General features: G+C 36.1%; 1 protein-coding gene across 1 annotated transcript in view; it reads right to left on the bottom strand.

Moving 5' to 3' along the window:
* Positions 1 to 3,178: 3,178 nt before the first annotated feature.
* Positions 3,179 to 21,423, bottom strand: part of LOC140140923 (quinone oxidoreductase-like protein 1) — a 33,887-nt gene continuing 15,642 nt past the window's right edge. The window contains exons 6-11 of the mRNA XM_072162683.1: positions 21,176 to 21,287; positions 15,359 to 15,463; positions 13,316 to 13,458; positions 10,480 to 10,585; positions 9,055 to 9,100; positions 3,179 to 4,703 (exon numbers count right to left, since the gene is read on the bottom strand). Coding sequence (XP_072018784.1) covers positions 4,598 to 4,703; positions 9,055 to 9,100; positions 10,480 to 10,585; positions 13,316 to 13,458; positions 15,359 to 15,463; positions 21,176 to 21,287 — 618 coding nt within the window. The 3' untranslated portion in view covers positions 3,179 to 4,597. The remainder of the gene's footprint in view (positions 4,704 to 9,054; positions 9,101 to 10,479; positions 10,586 to 13,315; positions 13,459 to 15,358; positions 15,464 to 21,175; positions 21,288 to 21,423) is intronic.

Genomic DNA, 21,423 nt, shown 5'->3' with positions numbered 1-21,423 from the left:
GGGAGACTGATAAACTACCTGATATCATCAGTAGATGGGAGACTGATGAACTACCTGATATCATCAGTAGATGGGAGACTGATGAACTACCTGATATCATCAGTAGATGGGAGACTGATAAACTACCTGATATCATCAGTAGATGGGAGACTGATAAACTACCTGATATCATCAGTAGATGGGAGACTGATAAACTACCTGATATCATCAGTAGATGGGAGACTGATAAACTACCTGATATCATCAGTAGATGGGAGACTGATAAACTACCTGATATCATCAGTAGATGGGAGACTGATAAATTACCTGATATCATCAGTAGATGAGAGACTGATAAACTACCTGATATCATCAGTAGATGGGAGACCGATAAACTATACCTGATATCATCAGTAGATGAGAGACTGATTAACTACCTGATATCATCAGTAGATGGGAGACTGATAAACTACCTGATATCATCAGTAGATGGGAGACTGATAAACTACCTGATATCATCAGTAGATGGGAGACTGATAAACTACCTGATATCATCAGTAGATGGGAGACTGATAAACTACCTGATATCATCAGTAGATGGGAGACTGATAAACTATCTAATATCATCAGTAGATGGGAGACTGATAAACTACCTGATATCATCAGTAGATGGGAGACTGATAAACTACCGGATATCAGCAGGAGACTGATAAACTACCTGATATCATCAGTAGATGGGAGACTGATAAACTACCTGATATCATCAGTAGATGAGAGACTGATAAACTACCTGATATCATCAGTAGATGGGAGACTGATAAACTACCTGATATCATCAGTAGATGGGAGACTGATAAACTACCTGATATCATCAGTAGATGGGAGACTGATAAACTACCTGATATCATCAGTAGATGGGAGACTGATGAACTACCTGATATCATCAGTAGATGGGAGACTGATAAACTACCTGATATCATCAGTAGATGGGAGACTGATAAACTACCTGATATCATCAGTAGATGGGAGACTGATAAACTACCTGATATCATCAGTAGATGATCAATGGCAGATATTGCTGGGTTCCATCTCACCTTCGTATAAACAACTTTGAATATTTGGGCAAAAAAGTTCTCACTTTAAATTGCACTTTTTGAGGGTAAAAGAAAATGAATACAGGTAAATGGTTGCTGCCTTATCCTTTACACCATTGGCAGTAAAAATCCTGTGTCCTTGGCAGTAAAAACCTTTAAATAATGGGTTCAGCTGCGCCTCACCCATTAATGATTGTACTGTCGCGGACACATTATTTGGGTCTAAAGGATTCAGCATTACCCATTCAGTGATTTGCTCATCCAGACGAACGTCAAAATCATCAAAATTCAGATTTTTGTACCTTTTGTCATTATAGCCTGCTTGTGGTTCAGTCAAAAGCCGTGCATAAAGACAAAATAAGGCATTTTACATGAATCCGTAATTTATTTACTGACAGTATATAAATTAGCTACATGTATTTGAATGGGTTTTCAAGTTCGTCAATACTGTTTTCATCGTTTTTAGCCAAATTTTTGAATTCAAAAATACCAAATGACAATCTGAATTACTATCCTCACTTTTCAGGAATTTATAAAGAATTTTAAGTTTTTACACTAGTGATGGGATCAATGAACGGGTCTGTAATTATTAAGCCTGCATTACACAATAATAAAACAGGAATACACATTATACACAGTATTGGGATGAGATTTTGACAATTCAATGTTGTCATTTATTTATTTTACAAAATTCAAATATTTGTTTCAAATTTTGCATGGAATGAGCTATTCCAGTTGAAATCCATACACCCCCTATAGAGATCCCCTGTGTGGGAGATTAAGGTTATGTCTCCATAGGGGGTGTATGGATTTCAACTGGAATAGCCCAATACATGTATGCCTGCCCTCCCAGTAAAAATAGGCACAAGGAGTGTGAATCTCAAAATGGGTTTACCTGAATGGGTGACTCCATTTGAAATCTACACCCCAGAGATTAAAAGGAAGGTGACCTTATATATTTGGAAAATCAAATTCTTTAAAACTTACGATAACATAAAATGTCATCCTTTCAAGCACTCATGCAAAAAAGAACATGTAAATGTTTTTGTAAATGTTACTAATTCCTAATGGAATTACCGACATTTATACAGCGTGATATTGGTAGTGTTTTTATTAATGATAATCATCAGTAATATATTGATTTCAAGTGAAAGGCCCTATTTTCTCATAAACATATTGAAATTAGAAGTTCCAACTCAGTATAATTATTAGCTATTATTTCCTAAGATATCATCAAAAAACTGCCTAATTAGTCTAAAATGTGGTATACCATATTTAAGACTAATTCTGCAGTTTTTTGATGATTTCTTCGGAAATATACCGATTTGGAACACCAAATTTCAATATGTTTATGAGAAAAATATGATCTTTCATCTGATACCAAAGTCAGCATTTTGATGAGGTGAAGTGGGGGATGAGATTGTCAATCAGGTTACCCGCCTTTAAGGTCATGTTTTCCATATGGATTTCATCTGGAATAGCCCATCTGCTCTGGTTGGTAATATATTAGAGAATATCAGAGACTTAGGAAAGGTTAAAGGGCAGTGAACCTGAGCCATTGTGCTTTTAAAGGAGTATTTTGTGATCCTAGCAACCTTTTTTATGATAATTTTCGGCAGATATCCACAAACATTTCAGTTGATTCTGATTTTGCATTTGCGAGTTATACATGATTATACACTGCTCCATAGGCTACTGTGTTGTACAAATTGACGACACTTTTGCTGAACAAATTAATATGCAATAAATTGTTTCTACATAACCATTATGTAGCCAGTGGTATAAAATCTCAACTTTTTTGAGAAAAGTGGGGGGATGAGGCTGTAGATAACGAATTGCCCCTTTAAAGGGATTAGATAGCAACGTTTGCACAGTATTTTTGTGGGATATGAGAGCAAATCATACACATTTTTTTAATTTTGCGACATTATAATACAAATTTTATATAGGAAATCATTACAAATTTATATTTTTAATATTTAAAAGTCCTCACAGTAAACTTTATCAATCTTATGATTTGATATCATCAGGACATTCCTCATATGCAGAATGCAATTTGGTGTTTTCACGTCCCACAAAAAATAAGGTGTAAACATTTTTTTAAAATTTGATTTGTTCAGGTTTTGACAACCCTGGATAACCCAAGAAAGCCTCTATTGAAGCTTATTTCCATTGGCGACCATTTGAACACCGGGACGGGTTGGGAACAGTCAGGGGTTAACACCCTACTCTTTTCGAAACTGGCTGCGAGATACATGTACAGGTATGGCTCTCTGTACATGGTACCAACGGCTTAACGTCCCCTCCGAAGGATGGAGTACTTTCATGATTCATTTACCCAATTCTAAATGAACCATGGGGAGAGCGGCAGTCTGAATTTAATCTACAGAAGTTGCCAATTAATTTCAGACTTTTTTTCCAAGTCAATATCCCAGCAAATCGCCACCGCCGGGAATCGAACCCGGGACCTCATGCACTAAAGGCAAGTACCCTAACCATTGCGCCACGCTCTCACATTGCTTTCTGATTCTTTAAGCAGTCCAGTGCTGTATGGTGCAAAAACTGATTGAGGAGCCAATGAATTATTGAATTTTCAGAACAATCATGTGGCCTTTGAATAATTGGACTTGGAGTATCCCGATGACCGGGCACTTACTATTTTCCCTGAGAGCAAAAAAAAAGAAAAAATAGTAGGCTCACTGTCCTCGGTCAAGAAGGGTATGTATTTTGTACCATTTCGCAAATAAATAGCACTTGATATTTGTTTCATATAACACATTAAAGTATTTCTGAATCCTGTCAGTACTTTTTTATGAGAACTTTCCCCCCTGCCATGAAATATCGAGGAAATATCATAAATGTTTCATGTCATGTGATGTAGTATCCATCAATCAAACGACATAAATATTTTTGTATGTATATAATACATATGATGTCAATGACCTTTTGACTTCTTTGAACAAGTTCTTTTGGAATGTTGGATTCAAATGTTAACATAGTCCTTTTTGAACAATTCCAGTGAAAAATGATGTTGACCGCTCACATTTTTAGTGATGTTTTACCACTACACTAGTGGTTTCATCAGACTGGCAACTCATCACATCTGACTGCTTCCTTTGATAGGCAACAGGAACCGTTGAGGGCGTGATGAGTTGGTCAAAGATGTTGTTGAGTGAATAGGCCCCTTGTCCTTTTTGGCGTATCCGAATGGCTTCTTTTAGCCATCTAGTGGTCTTGTCAGCTTCTCTGTCAATAACTGAGTCCTCCCAATTGATGGAATGATTAGAAGAGGCTACGTGGTCAGTGATGGGCCATCTGGAGTGGATATGCCAAAAAGGAAAAGACATTCATACGGAGGAGGGGGCCTATTCATTCATCAACATCTTTGACCAACACATTTTCTACTACATTTTCTTTTTTTGTGGTGATTTTCAGTGTTTCACTGTCATAATTTCTGTGTGACTTTCAGTTTAAAAATTTCATAGTGATATATATAGATATATAGGCCTAGCATTCCAATGTGCCTATGGGCTGTCTCTAATCATAATTGTCTTTCCTAGTGTCTGGCCTTCCAATGAGTTGTAGATCTGGCATACTCCTTCTAAGCTTACTGTCCTTGTAATGTTGGGCCTGTTGGAATGGAAAGAAAAATGGGAAAAAGAAATAGTGATGCATTGCACTAAAAAGAAACAATAGATTAAAAAAAATACAAGTACCAGTATTGGGCCGAGTATAGTCCCAAATTTTTATGTGAAAATTTTCACAATTGGGGGTGGGATTATACTCAATTTCAAAAAAAAAATTCAAGACATTTTTGTATTTTAATATGAAAATTGATACTTTGTTTTTCATATCATACTCTATTAATGATTTCAAAAATGCATTCAAATTCAATGCATTTTGAAATCATTAATAGAGTATGACATGAATACAAATTATCAATTTTCATATTAAAAATCAAAATATCTGAATTTTTTAATTTTATAGGTCAACCATGAATGATCCTAGCATCTAGGTCTAGGTCCAGGGACACTCCAAAACCGAAAAAAAAAACATTAAAAAGAAAAAAAAAAAAGAATACGGTACTTTCCATGAATGAGGTATCAATCTATCTCCAGCGCCCCTCCACAGAATTTCCAATAGTGGAATAACTGCACTCGAGGGCGTAGAGAACTCACTCTCAGAAGTTCTGCACTCGGGGTCAAAATATCCATGTTTCTTGCTATATATTGCAGTGGATCATTTCTGCACTCAGTCTGAGTTATTAGAGACATTGCGATTTTTCAAACACAGCACGTGGCACGTACATTTTCGCGTACGTTTTCGCGTACGTTAATACGGTGTTGAATATGGCTAGTCTCTGTTCCAGACTGGGTTTGCTCATTAAATCACGATGGAGAACAAGAAAGTCAGAATAAAGACTATAATATTTGCTCAATATCTAACAGCTTCTAACCTAAGTCAATAGAGGGCATAGTGATTGAAAAAATAACAGTGAGCTGAGACTCTGCCTAAATTCAAACAGACCACTTTCGATTTTGATTAAAATTTTGACCTACATGCTGATTAAACCTAATTAAACCCAAATATTATAGTTGCCCCAAAACATATAATTTTGGTAGATTAAAGATCACTACATACATACATAACATAACATAACAACGGCGCTTGATATAGCGCAATACCAAAAATATGAACATTGCGCTTTACAAATATACAAAAATAACAACAGCAAAATACATTAGAAAATATACATTTTAAGACCCTTTTAAAAGATTCAACTGTGAGAGCAGTGCGAAGTGTAGGGTAACTGGTTCCAGAGGGTTGGACCAGACACACTAAATGAACCATCACCAATTTTCTCTTACTCCTGGGATGACAAGACGAGTAATATCAAGCTCAGAGCGAAGGCCCTTCCTAGGTGGAATGTAGGTAGCGATGTAGTCAGTGAGATATATCGGTGATAGTCCATTTAGCACTTTGAATACATGAAGAATAATTTTAAATCGAATTCGTTTATCAACCGTAACCAGTGAAGCAGTTTAACAAAGGAGATGTAGGATGACGTAAAAATTGAACTTGGTAAACTTTCAAAATGATACTTTTTTTTAGTCCTGAAAATTGGTAGCGTTGCATGGACTTAGACATGAGGTAAAATCAGCATATTTCAACGTAGCATCTGCGTTTTTTATTCTACGTTGGAATCCAAAATGGAAATCGCAATGTAGTTTTCTTAACAAAGTATCACACACATTTCAATGGGCAATCTCTGCGTGTGAATAGCGTTTAAATTTAGTCCATTTTTAACACATCGCTGTACCTTTGATTTGTTACAAACAAAAGGATCATAATAATAATTAGACTTTCCTTCAGATGTTCATTATCTTTGACTGTCTTTAATATATTGGGAAATGGACAAATTTTGTAAATTTTCAACGATGTATCTATGTCGATTTCGCACGTGGAATATCTTCAAAAAAAGCTAAATATGTGACCTCGCTTCGATACAGGAGAGTGGTTTTGAATAGATCAACGTACGTCCGATGTCTACGTTTGGAAATCGCAATGTCTCTATTATACTGTAAAAACTTGATAGATGGCACATGTGACATGATCAAGGGAATGAGTCACATATTCGACCCTGGTCGAAAATGAGTTTACCAGGCGGCGGATGACATGATCGAGCCGGCAACTCGTGAAACCGCTCGACCGTATGGCATTTTCCATATACTCGGTTAGTCTTGTGGGGTTCATTATCGAACAACGGTTTTAGCTTGTATTTATATTATTTATCAACATAGGCCTATTTGTTTGTGATATTTCAAGCGTTTTAAAATTTCAAAATAATCCCATTCAATTACACGGTTGACGAAAAAAATTTACTGAATTTAGGGACTGCACGTCATACACCACCTGAGTTTTACATATGTTTCTACAGAGGATATAAAGAGCTTTCAGACACTGAAAACCCTATGTTGATATGACTTTTGTTACAAAGTTATGTCAATTTATCAACTATTAAAAGCAACATAAAAAAAACAAAAGAATTTTATCACTTTCTTTGCCAATATCTCAAAATCAATATCAACATCCGACTCATTTCCCTTGATGCGTGTCACATAATGTGCTTACTATCGAGCGCTTTTAAAACATGCAAACATGAAGTGCCCGTATCACAAAAGTGTAAAGGGTTTTGAGCAAATCATCGATAACATAGTTATTACGAACAAGTAAATCTGCAAATTTCTGTCTCAACCCCATTAGCACAGTTGGTAAAACACTGGACTTTGGTACAATTTCATATTTTCAAAACGCGCTCGATAGTAAGCAGCTAAGCACATTATGCCAACTGTCAAGTTTTTATGGTATAACAAGGAAAGAGGGTTTCTGCTTCCGAGCGCAGAAACTCCCAACAGTGTATTCTCTGTCCCTGAGCTCGGTGATCCAACTCTATGTTTAATAATAAAAGCGATTATTTCAATTCCCAGCACAGAAACTCAGACTGTGGATTCTATGCCCCTGAGCGCAGAAATGATCCGCCGCTGTATATATAGCAAGGAAAGGGTATTTCGCTTCCGAGTGCAGAACTTCCGACAGTTAATTTTCTCCACCCCTCACAGATATTCCACTAGCAGAAGTTCTATGGAGCATGCACATAAAGTCTGTGTGTTAATACTCAATCAGATGATTTTAACTAGAATATATCGCTCATTCTACAAAATCGGGTGCCAATCCACTGTAAAAATTGAAAAATAAAAGTTGTTCAAAAGACCTGCTTTTTTGTGTTTTTTAAGAGTAAATGTATCACTACCTTCAGATGTAAAAGATTGCCAACACCACTTGCATATTTTTTCTTTCAGGAAGTCATGATGTTTTTTAACACTAAAACTCAATGTAATGTGAGCTACGTTACCGGCTCCAAAATGGACTGGTTTTACTTAATCCAAGGTCATAAAAAGCAAACAAAAGATCACTTGAGTGAAATGTAAAACCGATTTCACCATTTCATAGAAGTTTTAAAGATGCGTAGATGAGTGCGTGGCTAACGTAGCTCACAGTAACGTAGTTCACAGGTTTTAATGTTTTGATGTGATTGCGTTAGCGTTAGAACATTTTGTTTTAATTCTAATATAAATGGAGTTCGATCACTGTACCTATCACATACATAGGAAGTACATGTTATACAAATGCATACTATGAAATCCTGGTAACGTAGCTCACCAGTCTTAACATGGTCGGTCAAAATTTCAATGTTTACAACATTTCTATGCCCAAAATGCTACAGCTTCACGATTTTTACTGTGATTTTTAAAAACCTATGAGTGTTTCCTTTCAAAAACCGCAAACTACATTGATACCTCTGTTTTACTTCTTTCCAATAACGTGTGTTAAAAAGGGGTAACGTAGCTCACAGTGTTTTGGTGGAAAGTGCAATTTATTTTAGAATTACACAAAGCGTTTTAATCACTAAAAAATAATGTTGATAAACAATATGATGGTGCGTTATCTAATTAAAAAAGAACAAAAAAGGAAAGGAAACACATTTATTCAAAGAAAATATTAAGGGTCAGATTTGACACTTGAGCAGTGGAAATGCATTTTAACGATTTTGAGCCTTTGCAAGGGTTAATCAGGCTGAAGAAAGCATTTAAAGTATGGAAAACTATATATGTCGTGTAGATCTTGTTGAGTTCTACCAGAAAAACAACATATTTGATGCCCTAAATGCTCAACAAAGTTTTTGTGGACCAAAGAATGGGAAAAGGCTATTGGCACCCGATTTTGTAGAAAGCGATATAGCCTAATATATACTTTTTAGCCTGGCTTCAGCATTTTGTTTGAGCTTGGTCCCATCAAGACCCAGGTGTGTCTACACAGTTCCAGAGTTGAAGTAGCAGACATTTAATTAGACCAGGAAGTTATGACTTAAAATATAGGACGTTTCATTCTCGTTCTCAATTTGATATGGTAACCAACTTACCTGATAACTCCATCAGCTAACTTGTCAATAATATCTCGAAGGATATCTGAGGGAGTAGTTAAGATACTCATAACAGTGTCAGCAGGACTTGACTGCATGCTGCAATATTCAACTTAATGTTGTTTATTTATAACAAGTTCAAAATGGGAACATCCCATATAACACATTTCTCCCATTTTACTTTCCTATACTGATTTGCTATCTAGTGCAACATGGGTTGATAGTGATGAAATGTACCTCAGTGAACTAAGCACATACATATCTTGCAAAATATGTTTATTTCTTGACTATATATCGACCCATGTTTAACCACAAAATGAAAACAAAGAGAATCTGTACAAAGTTATAGATGAGTTGACCTTAATATTTATCAACAAAGGCAAGGGACTGGTATATCGCTATGCCTGAGCAATCTGAATACAACCACTACACTATTCAATAGCCTTATTGTGATGTGGCGGTAGTTTTAAAAGCACAGGCCCTGAACAAAATATGATGCGTGCGCATACTGCCAGGCAAAATACAATGGAAATTGTGATGATGTGCGTGCATACTGCCAGGCAATGACGTCAGAAGTCAACTCATCTAGAGTCATTTGATGAAATGAGGCTATATATCATGTTGCAAAGGTTCTTGGAAGGGTAAGACTTATTCCCTAGTTACACTGGTTTCTGAACCTCTGAAACTGTGCTTCCTTCCCAGAATCTTCCTTGCCTCCCGTATTAAATGTAATCAATAAAGGTATTGGAAAGTATGCATGTACTGATAAGCTGAGACGAAAATACAGAAAAGTATTGGTATCACTCAGGGCTCTTTCCTGTGTTATTTACCAGTGGGTATCATTCCTTGTCTGTTATGGATGCAGGCGCTTTAAGCGTGCATCAATTCACACTGATTTGGAAATAGTTTTGACTCTAAAATTGTGTTTATTTTAAAAATGTGTTTTTTTACTAGATTGTGAATCATTTTATTTTTAATATCAAGCATGGGACACATTAAAGTTCATAGAATAACTAACATAAATTAAACCAAAATGTTTTTTTTTTTTTTTCTTATTTTTTGTCACTGTCCTCACGTCGGTGAACGGAGTTGCAAGTCTATCGCTTTTCGTGCTCTATTATAAAGTCCATGTTATCACCCTCTAAGAACTATCTAGATTGGTTACTAAGAGGGCTATATCATGTATTTAGCCAATCAGAGATATGGTAAGAATAGTAAGTTGGGCTGAAAGGGTATATGCAATTATGCATTGCTAAGAGATCTAAAAGCTCTATTTTGATTAGTTACTCAGATTATTATATCATGTAATTAACCAATCAGGGGAACTGTAAAAAGACAGTTGTGCCCATGGGGTTAGAACCTATGCACTATGAAGGCATTGAAAAAATCTAAACAGAATTAGTAGCAAAGTAAACAAAAGGATACGTAAATATTTTCCTTGTTGTTGGCATGACAACGTCCATACTGTATCATTCAAATAACAGATGCTAGCTGCTTTTAGGCTTAACAGTCTCGAGTCTGGTGGATCAATCTAAAAACAAAATAAAGGAATAAGAAAGATAGATCATATATCATTACATGTTAACAATCTCCACATGAGTGTCGATTGCAGACGACAAGTTCTACATTTTCTGTAAAAATGTAAAAAATTTCAGAATTGTACATTTGCATGACCATATGTGACGTGTCATGTCAAAAGGAGACACTTTTGGGCAGGTTATCAATTTTGAGGTTTTTACATATCTTAAATATAGAGATATTTTGCTCCTACAACGTTTTTCGCCAATAAAATCGGACATTCCTAAGCGAAGATATTGAGTTTGTAAGTTATGGTATTATAATATTGGAAATTTAGATATCGGCCTTTCAAAATATTATTGACAGTGTTGAGAGTAGGAATTACCTTGAAAATGTCTCAAAAAATACAAGATGCCAGTTATATTCCAGTCTGTAACTATCAGACAATATTTTTAACATTAACAACATCACAAATTCGCAACAAACCCAAATGGTGAAAAAAATAACCCCCGGGCAGATTTTTGGCTACATCTCCATTTACGATCCAGCCCAAAAGTGTCTCCTTTTGACATGACACGTCACATATTTGGAATTGGCATGAAAAATGCATTGAAATTAGTACAAACAAGCCCAGTAATGGTTCAGTGGTTCTTGCGATAGCTAAGTCAGCAGTTGTGCATGTTTGCTCCAGTTAAAGTCATAATGTGCGATCTTATAATAGGAATTTGGTTAATTTTTTCAAACCTGATTTTTTGGCATATTTGTAATGTTTACACATGTCACAACTTGCACCTAAATGGAATCAGCCAAATTTGTTGTGTTTGTAGGTAAACAGAGCAAAGTTAGACATAAAGTCATAATTCAACAGCCAAAATAACAAGCAGTGTTTCTTTCACGTTACCTCGTTATTTCAGCTCAAAATGGACAGAAACCATTCCCGATCATTATTACTAGTATTATTTCAGCATTTTGAGTATATAATGACAAATTTAAAATTTGAAGGTAATCGTACATTAAGCCTTTAAGGGCAACACAGTAGGTGATCCATTGTTTGTGGTTCTGTTTCACAATCACAGGTTACATCTGTATTATTTCGATATCCCCATTTGCTGAGGTTGACTTTACATCTTCCTACACCAGACCTTAACCTATTGAGGCATTTCCATTCAACCCAACTTGCATCTGCACCAGGTGCTAGTTCTTCGCCAACAGGAATATTCAAAATGTGCGGGTGATTGGTAGATCTCTCCTCCCATTTTGCCACTCTTTTTCTGTTGGCTGACTTTTCAAGTGGAGTTACACTGTTGAGGAAGCTATCTCCGGACTTCCGACAACTTTCTGGAGGGCCATGTCCAAACAGGGGATGTCTTACATCAGTGGCTTGGTGCTGGCGTTCTTTCATGCTTACTACATTACGTCTTACATCTGGTGGCGCTATACCAGAGTGTATAGGCTCTCAGTTGGTGTTGCTTAAAGACAACCTGTTATCAGGCGACAGCTAGCAGCTAGCATTCAGGGCTGGATCCATCTTCTTTGCACTGTTTTGTTAACGATGTATCACCCTCAGCCAAGGCGGAGATACAGATACTGCCCTCCTACAGGGTGAATCAAAAAAAGTGCAATAGAGCAAAGAATCGATATTTATGTAAGAACCACGTTGAACTTTCCAATTATTGAAAGTTTCTATAAATGCCACACTCAATAGTTACCTGTTGTGAAAAAATGAAGTCAATCACATCTACCGTTTAATTTTTATGAGTCCTTTTGCTACGATACCCAATTTCATTATTTGTCCACGAGGTACCATGTATTTTGAATGAGAGCACACAATGCACGATAAAGGCACCAGCTCTGAAACTGACTTTAGCTAAATAAGGTTGATTTTTGCGTTAGTTTAATTTCTTTTTTCTGTTCAAACAAACTTTCTAACATTACTTTAAGTCCTTCATACCTCACTCGACTCCAACTTTTTTTTAAATCCCAATATGTCCAACTTACTGGATATTTTATAATTTAATCCACTTAAATTTGAGCGCATTTCATTTAGACATATGAAAAAATCCGCCTACAAATGTGTATGTTTTTCATAGAGAATAAACATCTTTAAAGTAAATGTAAAATGTAAATAACAACAAATAATGTTTCTTTTCCTTAAACAAGACCAAGGACAATAACAAACTGGGTGCTTCATTTTATTTCAATGCAAATGAGGTTAAGAAAATAGCAGTTGTTCCAAATCTACCTTACACATAGTGGGCTGACATTCAAATTTTAGATGTTTCTTGGACAAACATTAAAATTAGGTATCGCTATAAAATATGTCATAAAATAACAAAACGGTAAATGCTAATTCCTTGGTTTTTTCACACAAGGTCACTAATGGATATATCATTTATAAAATGTTTTAAAACCTAAAAGGTTCAAATCGGTTCTTAAATAAAAGTGGATTCTTTTCTCTATTGCACTTTTTTTGACTCACCCTGTACTTGGAGACAGGTGTTTTTTAAATCAGTCTGCTCATAAAGTCAAAATGATGTATCTACATGTAAATAACATAGCAGATACTACACTTTGATTTGGGAGGCAAATATTAGTCAGTCTGCTCTAAAAGTAGAGCAGATATTACACTTTGATTTGGGAGGCAAATATTTTGAATCAGTCTGTCCTCAAAGTAAAAGGCAGTATCTGATAGCACTAAGCAGACCAGATACTGTATTTTTACATGGGAGGAAGACAGCTATACCTGTAAATTACTCTGTTTGGTTATCCATCTACCACCCACTGCCAAGGCTGAGATTATCTCATGTTTGGTTGGTAAAGTTTTAAGCTGTCGCCTTCTTGCTGGATTCAATGTCAGATCGTCTTCTTCATTAGGAAAAACTATCACTGCAGGCATGAGAATGAAAACAACAAAAACAAAAGAGGAAAATTATTAAAAGGTAAAATAGGTGCAAAATGACCCAAAATGGGCTGTAAATAAATGCAAACTTCAACATTTGGGCAACAACAACATGAATGCTTCTTTAAACAGGAATATTATCATGCTTGATCACTGGGAATAAGATTGAAAAGAAAGTAGGCACTATATTTGGCTACTTTCACCTTTAATTTTAAAAACTGTCTGGGAATGGAGTGGTGTCAGAGTCAATCTTGCACACTAGTCAGAAAATTTTGCAAATAGGGGGGGTTGCCTATTTTCACTGTATCTGCACAGGTTCTCTACGTACAAAGCAAATATGTCTTTTACTTTTTCTGGAGGCAAGTTGATTATCACCTGCATACACAAAATTGAATATAAGGTTATTTCTTCCACAGCCGGACGCGATACACGCTCATCTCATTTGCGATGTCCAAAACAGTAAAAATTGGGAAAAAGGGTACCTCAATTGTGCAAATGATTGCTGTAGGCTGGCATTTGTTTATGGGTGTCGGAGCTTCAAGGTGTGTTCATCACAACTCATCACAGTAAAATAATTGCTTAGGGTAGGAAAACAACTGTATAATACTTGCTTTGGGTCCATGTTACATTTGGGACAGATTACTTGCATTGGGTACTTTTTGAAAGTCCTTGTATGCTGGTTATACAACTTGAAATACAAGTGCCTCAGGGCTATTTTGGCATTTTCATGGGCAAATCGCCCTTGGCCCTCATCTATTTTGAGCCCTGGCATGTAGTGCTTAGTGCACCATGCACTACTTGCCCAATGCAAACAACCACTGCTTGAAATCGAAGTTTACCGGGTACATGACAAATTTGCCCTCCATGAACAACAGGCAAACATGGCTGAGTCAGTTCTCTTTGGGTCTAATATAAATAAATAAATTTCAGAATTTATAGAGCGCATTTTTCCAGAGGATTCAAAGCGCTGTAATTTTGCTGCGTGGTGAATCATCACAATCAGATCGCATCAACTAGGCTGGTTGCAGCCGAACCTGCCATAAACCTATCCGACCACTTAGATTGTAATATCCACCCATTTTCTGCAGCTCCCCAAATTCCTTTCAGTGAAGTAAGTTTTTGTTTGATAACCAAACAACTAATCACCGATTTTGAAAGCAGGAGGAAACCGGTGATCCCAGAGAAAACCTTTGAGTCGAGAGCAAGCTAGGTACTGCTCCATCTTATCTTTCATCTCAGTTTACCTTCATGCACTCTGTTCATTCAAAAGGTACCAGAAGTCAAACTTTTAATTTATTACATGAACCATCTTGGAATAATAATGCTGGTAAGCGCACTTTCCAAATGAGAGCAGTTAAACTTTGGAATAATCTTCCTGTTAGTATTTGTAATAACTTTGATAACATGAGTATTTTCCAACTTAAGAATGCTGCATTTGTAAAACCTGCCTTGAAATAATATTATTGTAAAATGTTGTTATCACTGTACATGGTGATGTCATGTAAATTTATTTTAATTTATATTATCATTGTACAAATCTGCATCTCACTTTTTGCTGTATTGTATTAATTATGTTATGTTTTAACTATGTTATGTTTTAACTATGTTATGTACTTGCAGGGCCTCCTTGGAAATCAGTGCTTTGTCATTGAAGGGGCTACCCTGCCTAAAGAAAGTTTAAATAAAATAAATAATGGATCGGGATAAACCAAGTGCACATACAGACCTTGGGCATGGCTGGGGCTTGAACCTGGGACCTCATCAGTGGTGCAAGGCGAGGGAACTACTGCTGCGCCAACTCGCTCCCCCAATATCTTTGGGTGGCTCTAATATCTTCTGGTGGCTGTCAGAAGAGTTCTTCAAATGGAGTGCCTCCTCCTATCTTACCTCCATCATCAATAATGCAGTCCACTCCTAATCCACCACTTTCCTCCAAGCATTGATTTAACATGGCATACTTCTTCAGTGCCTCATCTGTCTCAAGTATCTGACCTGTAAACATACAAGAAAACCACATTGTCTTGAAAATCATACATTGCACCAATCAGAGATATGGTATAGGCAGTAGAGGCGAAGTGGATTTAACTTAAACATTTCAGTGGCTCTGAAAAGTGCACCAATCAGAGATATGGTAAGAATAGTCATTAGAGCTGAAGTGGATTGCTTAAAATTTTGGTAGCTCTGAAAAGAACACTTCAAGTGGAATGCCTCCCTATCTTGCTCCCAACCAACCACTTTCCTCCAAGCATTGATTCAACATGGTCTACTCTTGGGTCTCATCTATCTCTCATTGTGTTGACAGGGAGGGTTATAGTGCATACATGCAGTGTGGGATGAGTGGTCACAATCTATGCCGACTTGGTATACATATGACAGCCATTACTTACAGAATAAATTATAGGAATTTTGGTTTTACTATCCTCTATATGTGATAGATGACAGGCAGGTCCAATATTTTGAGTAGTGGATGACACTGCAGCCAGTATCCACTACGATAGTATTAACAAAGTAAAATAGTAAAAACAAAAATTCCTATCGTTTATTCTTATTCTTAGTCAATTTGAGTGCCGGGCAGCAATTTGCAGAATTTACTTGATTTTAGCAAAATTTCAAAGATTTCAACAAAAGTGGATACTTTAAGGATAAATTTGGTAAAATACACTATGTTTTTTAAGTTTGAGTGGTGGGCTCTAGCATCAAAATGAACCTTCAGTGGTGGGCTCCAGAAGCTATAACCCTGGACCTAGCAATGGTCCTATTCTAATGTGCATTGTGCACTACACCAGCAAATACCCCAAAGTATTTTAAAACCTAGACCAAGTGATACAGAAAAAAATTAATTTTATAATAGCCTACTTTATTAAAATGATCACAACGATGAGAAAAGTCATCCACTTTGGATTTTGGGAACAAGCTAGAACCATAACAACTCTGTGTTATGACAACACCATTCTCTGTAATTCACAACAACACAACTGTTATTCATAACAATACTCACTGTTATTGTCAACAACACTTACTGTCACTGATGGATAGGCCGGTGTTCATTTTCATTATTTTATCGAAAATTGAGCTAGATTGTTTCTCAATTTTATTTAGTTTGGAAGCAATATGGTCTTCTGGGGCTTCAAGTGTATCACTAGCGGAAGTAAACTTTCTTCATCTCGGTCAAAGTAAACTATTGGAAAGTTAAACTTTTATTTTAACCCCTAATCACTACCTGCCGATCTAACATTGCAATGTAAAGGGGATGTTCAAAGAAAAACTGATGTCAAAGGTCATTTGAGGTCAATTGAAAAATAGGCAGAAAATGAAATAATTATTAACTATGTGTGGTGTTCACTTCCCATGTCTTCAGATGACCTATTTGGGATCGCCATCCCTATTGGTTTACTTCTATTACCAAAAGTTATTGCGAAAGCAGGCGAGACTCGTGGTTCAAGGACCGCCTTGTTTGGTGGTGTTATCATAACAACACTTAATATATTATCATAACAGCACTCGGTGTTATCAACACTTGGTTTGTTGTCACATCAACACTCAGTGTTATTGACAACAACACTCACTGTTATCACATCAAATTAGATTTTGAAACTTAACTCATCACACGGTGGAAGATAAACCTGTCATTGATGGATAGGCTGGTTTTCATTTTCATTATTTTAACCAAAATGAAACTATATCGTGTCTCAATTTTATTTAGTTTGGTAGCAATATGGTCTTCTGGGGCTTCATGTGTATCACCAGCCGGATCACCCGCAGAAGTTAACTTACTTCATCCCGGTCAACTAAACTGTATTGAAAATTGACTCTTTTGTTTTAAAAAGAAAATGACCTCGGATATGATTGAGTCACAGAGTCAGCAACCTTACCTAAACAGTACTTCTGGTGTATCCAATAAAATATAGGATCCACAGCTTCTAAGTTCTCCCAACACTTTTTAGAATAAATTGAAATAATATTTATGAAATGTTAAAATGTAAAAAAATAGTAGGCCTTTGTGTAGCCTTATTTGTCTTACACATCTGGACCAATTTATACATGTAGTGTCACACATCGTTGTGTTCAGCCACAATAGTTCATATAAAAGAGGCTGTTTCAAAAGTTGCATCTGAGTCCATAGGAGTCAACTCTCAAACAATACAGTAGGACAGGCCTATTCATGTGTTTTGTTAAGGAAAGTTGACTCCAATAGACTCAGGTCAATGGACCGCATCAATTTTATGGGCTTTTGGATCAAAGGCCTGCCTTATTCTTAACATTGATGTTGAATAAATGTGAACAGATGCTTGATCAAGAAATTATGGAGGTTATATATTGGAAGTGTTGGTACTATAATTATAGGCACAAATAAGCAGAAAAACGTAAAAAATTGACATCTAAAAAGTTCATAACTTTATCATCATCATCATCATCATTGTCATCATATTCTTTTAAATTTCACATCCATATGTTAACATTGGGCGAATGAGACTATCAAAGAGCTCAAGCTGTAAATCAATAGGTAGAGAAGATTTTCTACACTTTGCGATCAAGGAGAACATTGCTTTGCTAGCTTGGTCATAAAGATGTTTTTGAGCCTTTGAAATTTTACCATTATACTGAAAGGTACTTTTCTCTTATCATTTGATGGAAATTTGTGCCATGTATAGTCTAAACTGACCTGCCAAAAGAAACAAAAAAGCAATTTTCCACACCACTGCTCTGATCTATGGCTGGTAATTTCAAACCACCATGTTATTGATATCCCAAATGAAAACTTAAAGGGATTATCAGATTTGTTAAACTAGACCAACCTTAAAATTCCAGATATTTTTTTTTCCTTTTTGGAGCCAAGCATAGATGTGCTTATAAAGCGTATGGTAAATATCAAAGCGATTGGCCTTTTCAGTCAATGCACACATTGTTTATCGAACATCATTACTGCGCACAGCAAATCGGGCGTGACGTCAAATGGCGACATCTGAGGTGTACTCACAAAGGCTTATGGGATTTACCGAAAAGGTCAATCTGTTAACGACAAAATCTGAGATCAAAATGAGGATAGAATAAAAATGTTAGTGTAGTTTTATTACTTCACTTCCATATTTTTTATCACACAATTGAGGCTGTGACATTTTGGAAACTATGGTACAGTACTACTTACATGCACACGTTAGCAGCAACGCGAAGGATAGCAATTTACACTTACAGAGCTCTTTGCAATGATAATCAAATCTGTCTATGTATAATTTGTTTGATGGTGCAGTTTGTATAGAAAAACTTTGAAAGTTCCTTTAACCTATATAATGTGATGTGATCAAGCAAAATGAGTCGGATGTCGGGAATATTGATTTTGTGAAATACCCAATAACAGTTTTCAACATCCTTTGTATTTTATTGTTTTGAGCAACACTAAAATGGCCATATCTCTGGAACCATAAGTCTAATTATGATGGAGTTTTCAGCAAAACAAAGCTCTGAAAAATGGCTCATGTAAAGAAATTGAAAACTGAATTTTGATTTTGATTGACATCAGACTCACTTTGCTTGATCGCATCACAAATGTATAGTTAATTTGCAAATTGAAAGTTGAACTGGGCTATTCAGCTGAACTTCATACACCCCTGTGGACAACATGACCTTAATCTCCAACGGGGGTTCTTAGTGGAAATGAGGATATGAAGATGTGCGGCATATTCAGGGTGCATTTTCAGCCATTTAGTTTAGATTCTAGGTGCATTTTCAGACATTCTGGTTTATTGATGGCCCTAAATTTCATGAAAATTTCATCAAAAAGAGTTAATTTTACTGGCTTTTTAAGGTAGTATGAGCGGCTAATCAAGCTTGCAGCAAAATAGCCACAATAGCAAAGTGCAATTGGCATGGCATATTCAGGTGCATTTTCAGCCATTTAGTTTAGATTCTAGGTGCATTTTCAGACATTCTGGTTTATTGATGGCCCTAAATTTCATGAAATTTCATCAAAAAAGAGTTAATTTTTACTGGCAAAATTTGCAAAAAAGTGTCCAAAATTGGTATAATTTTGGGGTCACTTGTTCATCAAATTTTGGTTTAAAGTCGGATCATTTTCAGAGTTCAGCTGCACATGCCAACCCAAATCGTTGAGAACCCTCAGGTCTACACACAAGTGATTCAAATAGAGCCACCCATTTAGGCAACCCAATTTGAAATCCACACTCCCTGTGTGAGAGATTAAGGACATGTCTTCCACAGGGGGTGTATGAATTTCAACTGGAATAGTCCTTTGAAATTTGCCATGGAAACTGTGATATTTGTAACATTAGCTGGAGCTGTGTAAGGGACAACCACAGAATTTCTGTGCAAAATATTTTATCAAACTGTCAAACTGTGATTTTGGTAACATTAGCTGGAGCTGTGTAAGGGACAGATTTTCTGTGCAAAATATTTTATCAAACTTTTCCACCAAATTAATGATCAACAATCATAAATGGAGGGTTTAGGCAAGAAATTTGTATCTGCAATAGCTGCCAGGTGACATATGTTTAGGCCTAAAAAAATTTGTTTGATTGGCGTAACCCGACCTACCCGAAAATTAGGCACAACCCTAACTTTTTTAGTTAATAAAAAAAGAAGAAAAAAGTTCCAAAGCCTTTATCAAGCGAAATTTACAGCTTAAAAAGTAAAAAAAAAAAAAAAAAAAAAGAATCCCTACCTACCTAAAAAATTTTTTATATTCGCCAATCAAACTATTTTTTTTTTTTTTTTTGGTTGTTTACAATATGGAATGCAGAATTTATCCAAATGTCTATGGTGCAGCAATTGCAGATAGGGCTTTCTGGTAGATGGGGCCTTCTGGTCCTAAACCCTTGAAAAGCGTGATTATAATATCTCATGTCTATAAGACTTTAAAACCATCAATTCCAAATCTGACAGCCTCACCCGTGATAATAAAAATATGTACATACTTTTAGCATAACAATCCACTAAAACCACTAATCACTTAAATTATCCTGCTGATCCCTATTGATAGAGTTGTCAACAGTTAGTTTATCCACTGTTGTAACATTATCTTCCAGGGTCTATGGTCACAGCCAGCTGGGAGTGAAATTGCCAGCGGGGGTAACTGTCAGTAAATTGAGCTTAGTTTTTTATCCTTTTCATAGCAAAATCCAACTATACATTATTTTGAATATCAGATTTAGTCTTTCACTTTTTATCTTTTTTGGGGTTCATTAGTACATCAATGATTTGGTCCAAAAATGCAAAATTCTGAATTGAGATGAATTTTGGGTGTTTGGCAAACCACTGATTACCTCTTTAACAGTACATTCAGATATTTTGTGTGTGTGTGTGTGTGTGTTACGCAGAGGCATTCAAGAGAGGACAAGATATAATTTTTCACATTCAAAGTGAGGACATTTTGAACAAAGTGAGGTCAAAATCCGAGTCCTCGGTTTGTGACTATGTTCATTGAATAACACTCTTCCTATAGGGGGTATAAGGGGGTTATAGGCTATTTCCTCACTTTGTATGCGCGTTTACCGACAAAGTGAGGTGACACACCTGCCTTTTAAGGACTTCCAAATAGACTATTCCAGTTGAAATCCATACACCCACAGGGAGTGTGAATTTCAAATGGGGTTACCTGCATAGGCAACTCCATTTGAAATCTACACCCCCTGTGTGGAAGATAAGAGTCATGTCTTCCATAGAGGTGTATGGATGAATTCCTGCACATACCTATTTGTGGTTTGATATTTTGTAAATAACTTGTTTCTTCTGCTGATGGCGATGTTGCTATCACCTTTCCACCCCAGTGCTGTGCTAATTGAACCACCATACTTCCTACAGACTGAAACAGAAAATGGTGAACATTTAATTATGTTTTGTTCAAATGTTTAAATTTTGCACAATATTAAATATGAAAGCTAACATGTAATATGATGCTCTGTACTTGTAAGTTTCTTTTTTGTTATTTTTTTAAATGT

Source organism: Amphiura filiformis, chromosome 19 (assembly GCF_039555335.1).
Source record: "Amphiura filiformis chromosome 19, Afil_fr2py, whole genome shotgun sequence".
Taxonomy (NCBI): domain Eukaryota; kingdom Metazoa; phylum Echinodermata; class Ophiuroidea; order Amphilepidida; family Amphiuridae; genus Amphiura; species Amphiura filiformis.
The sequence above is the reverse complement of the archived record's forward strand: the minus strand, read 5'-3'. Positions and strand labels throughout refer to the sequence as shown.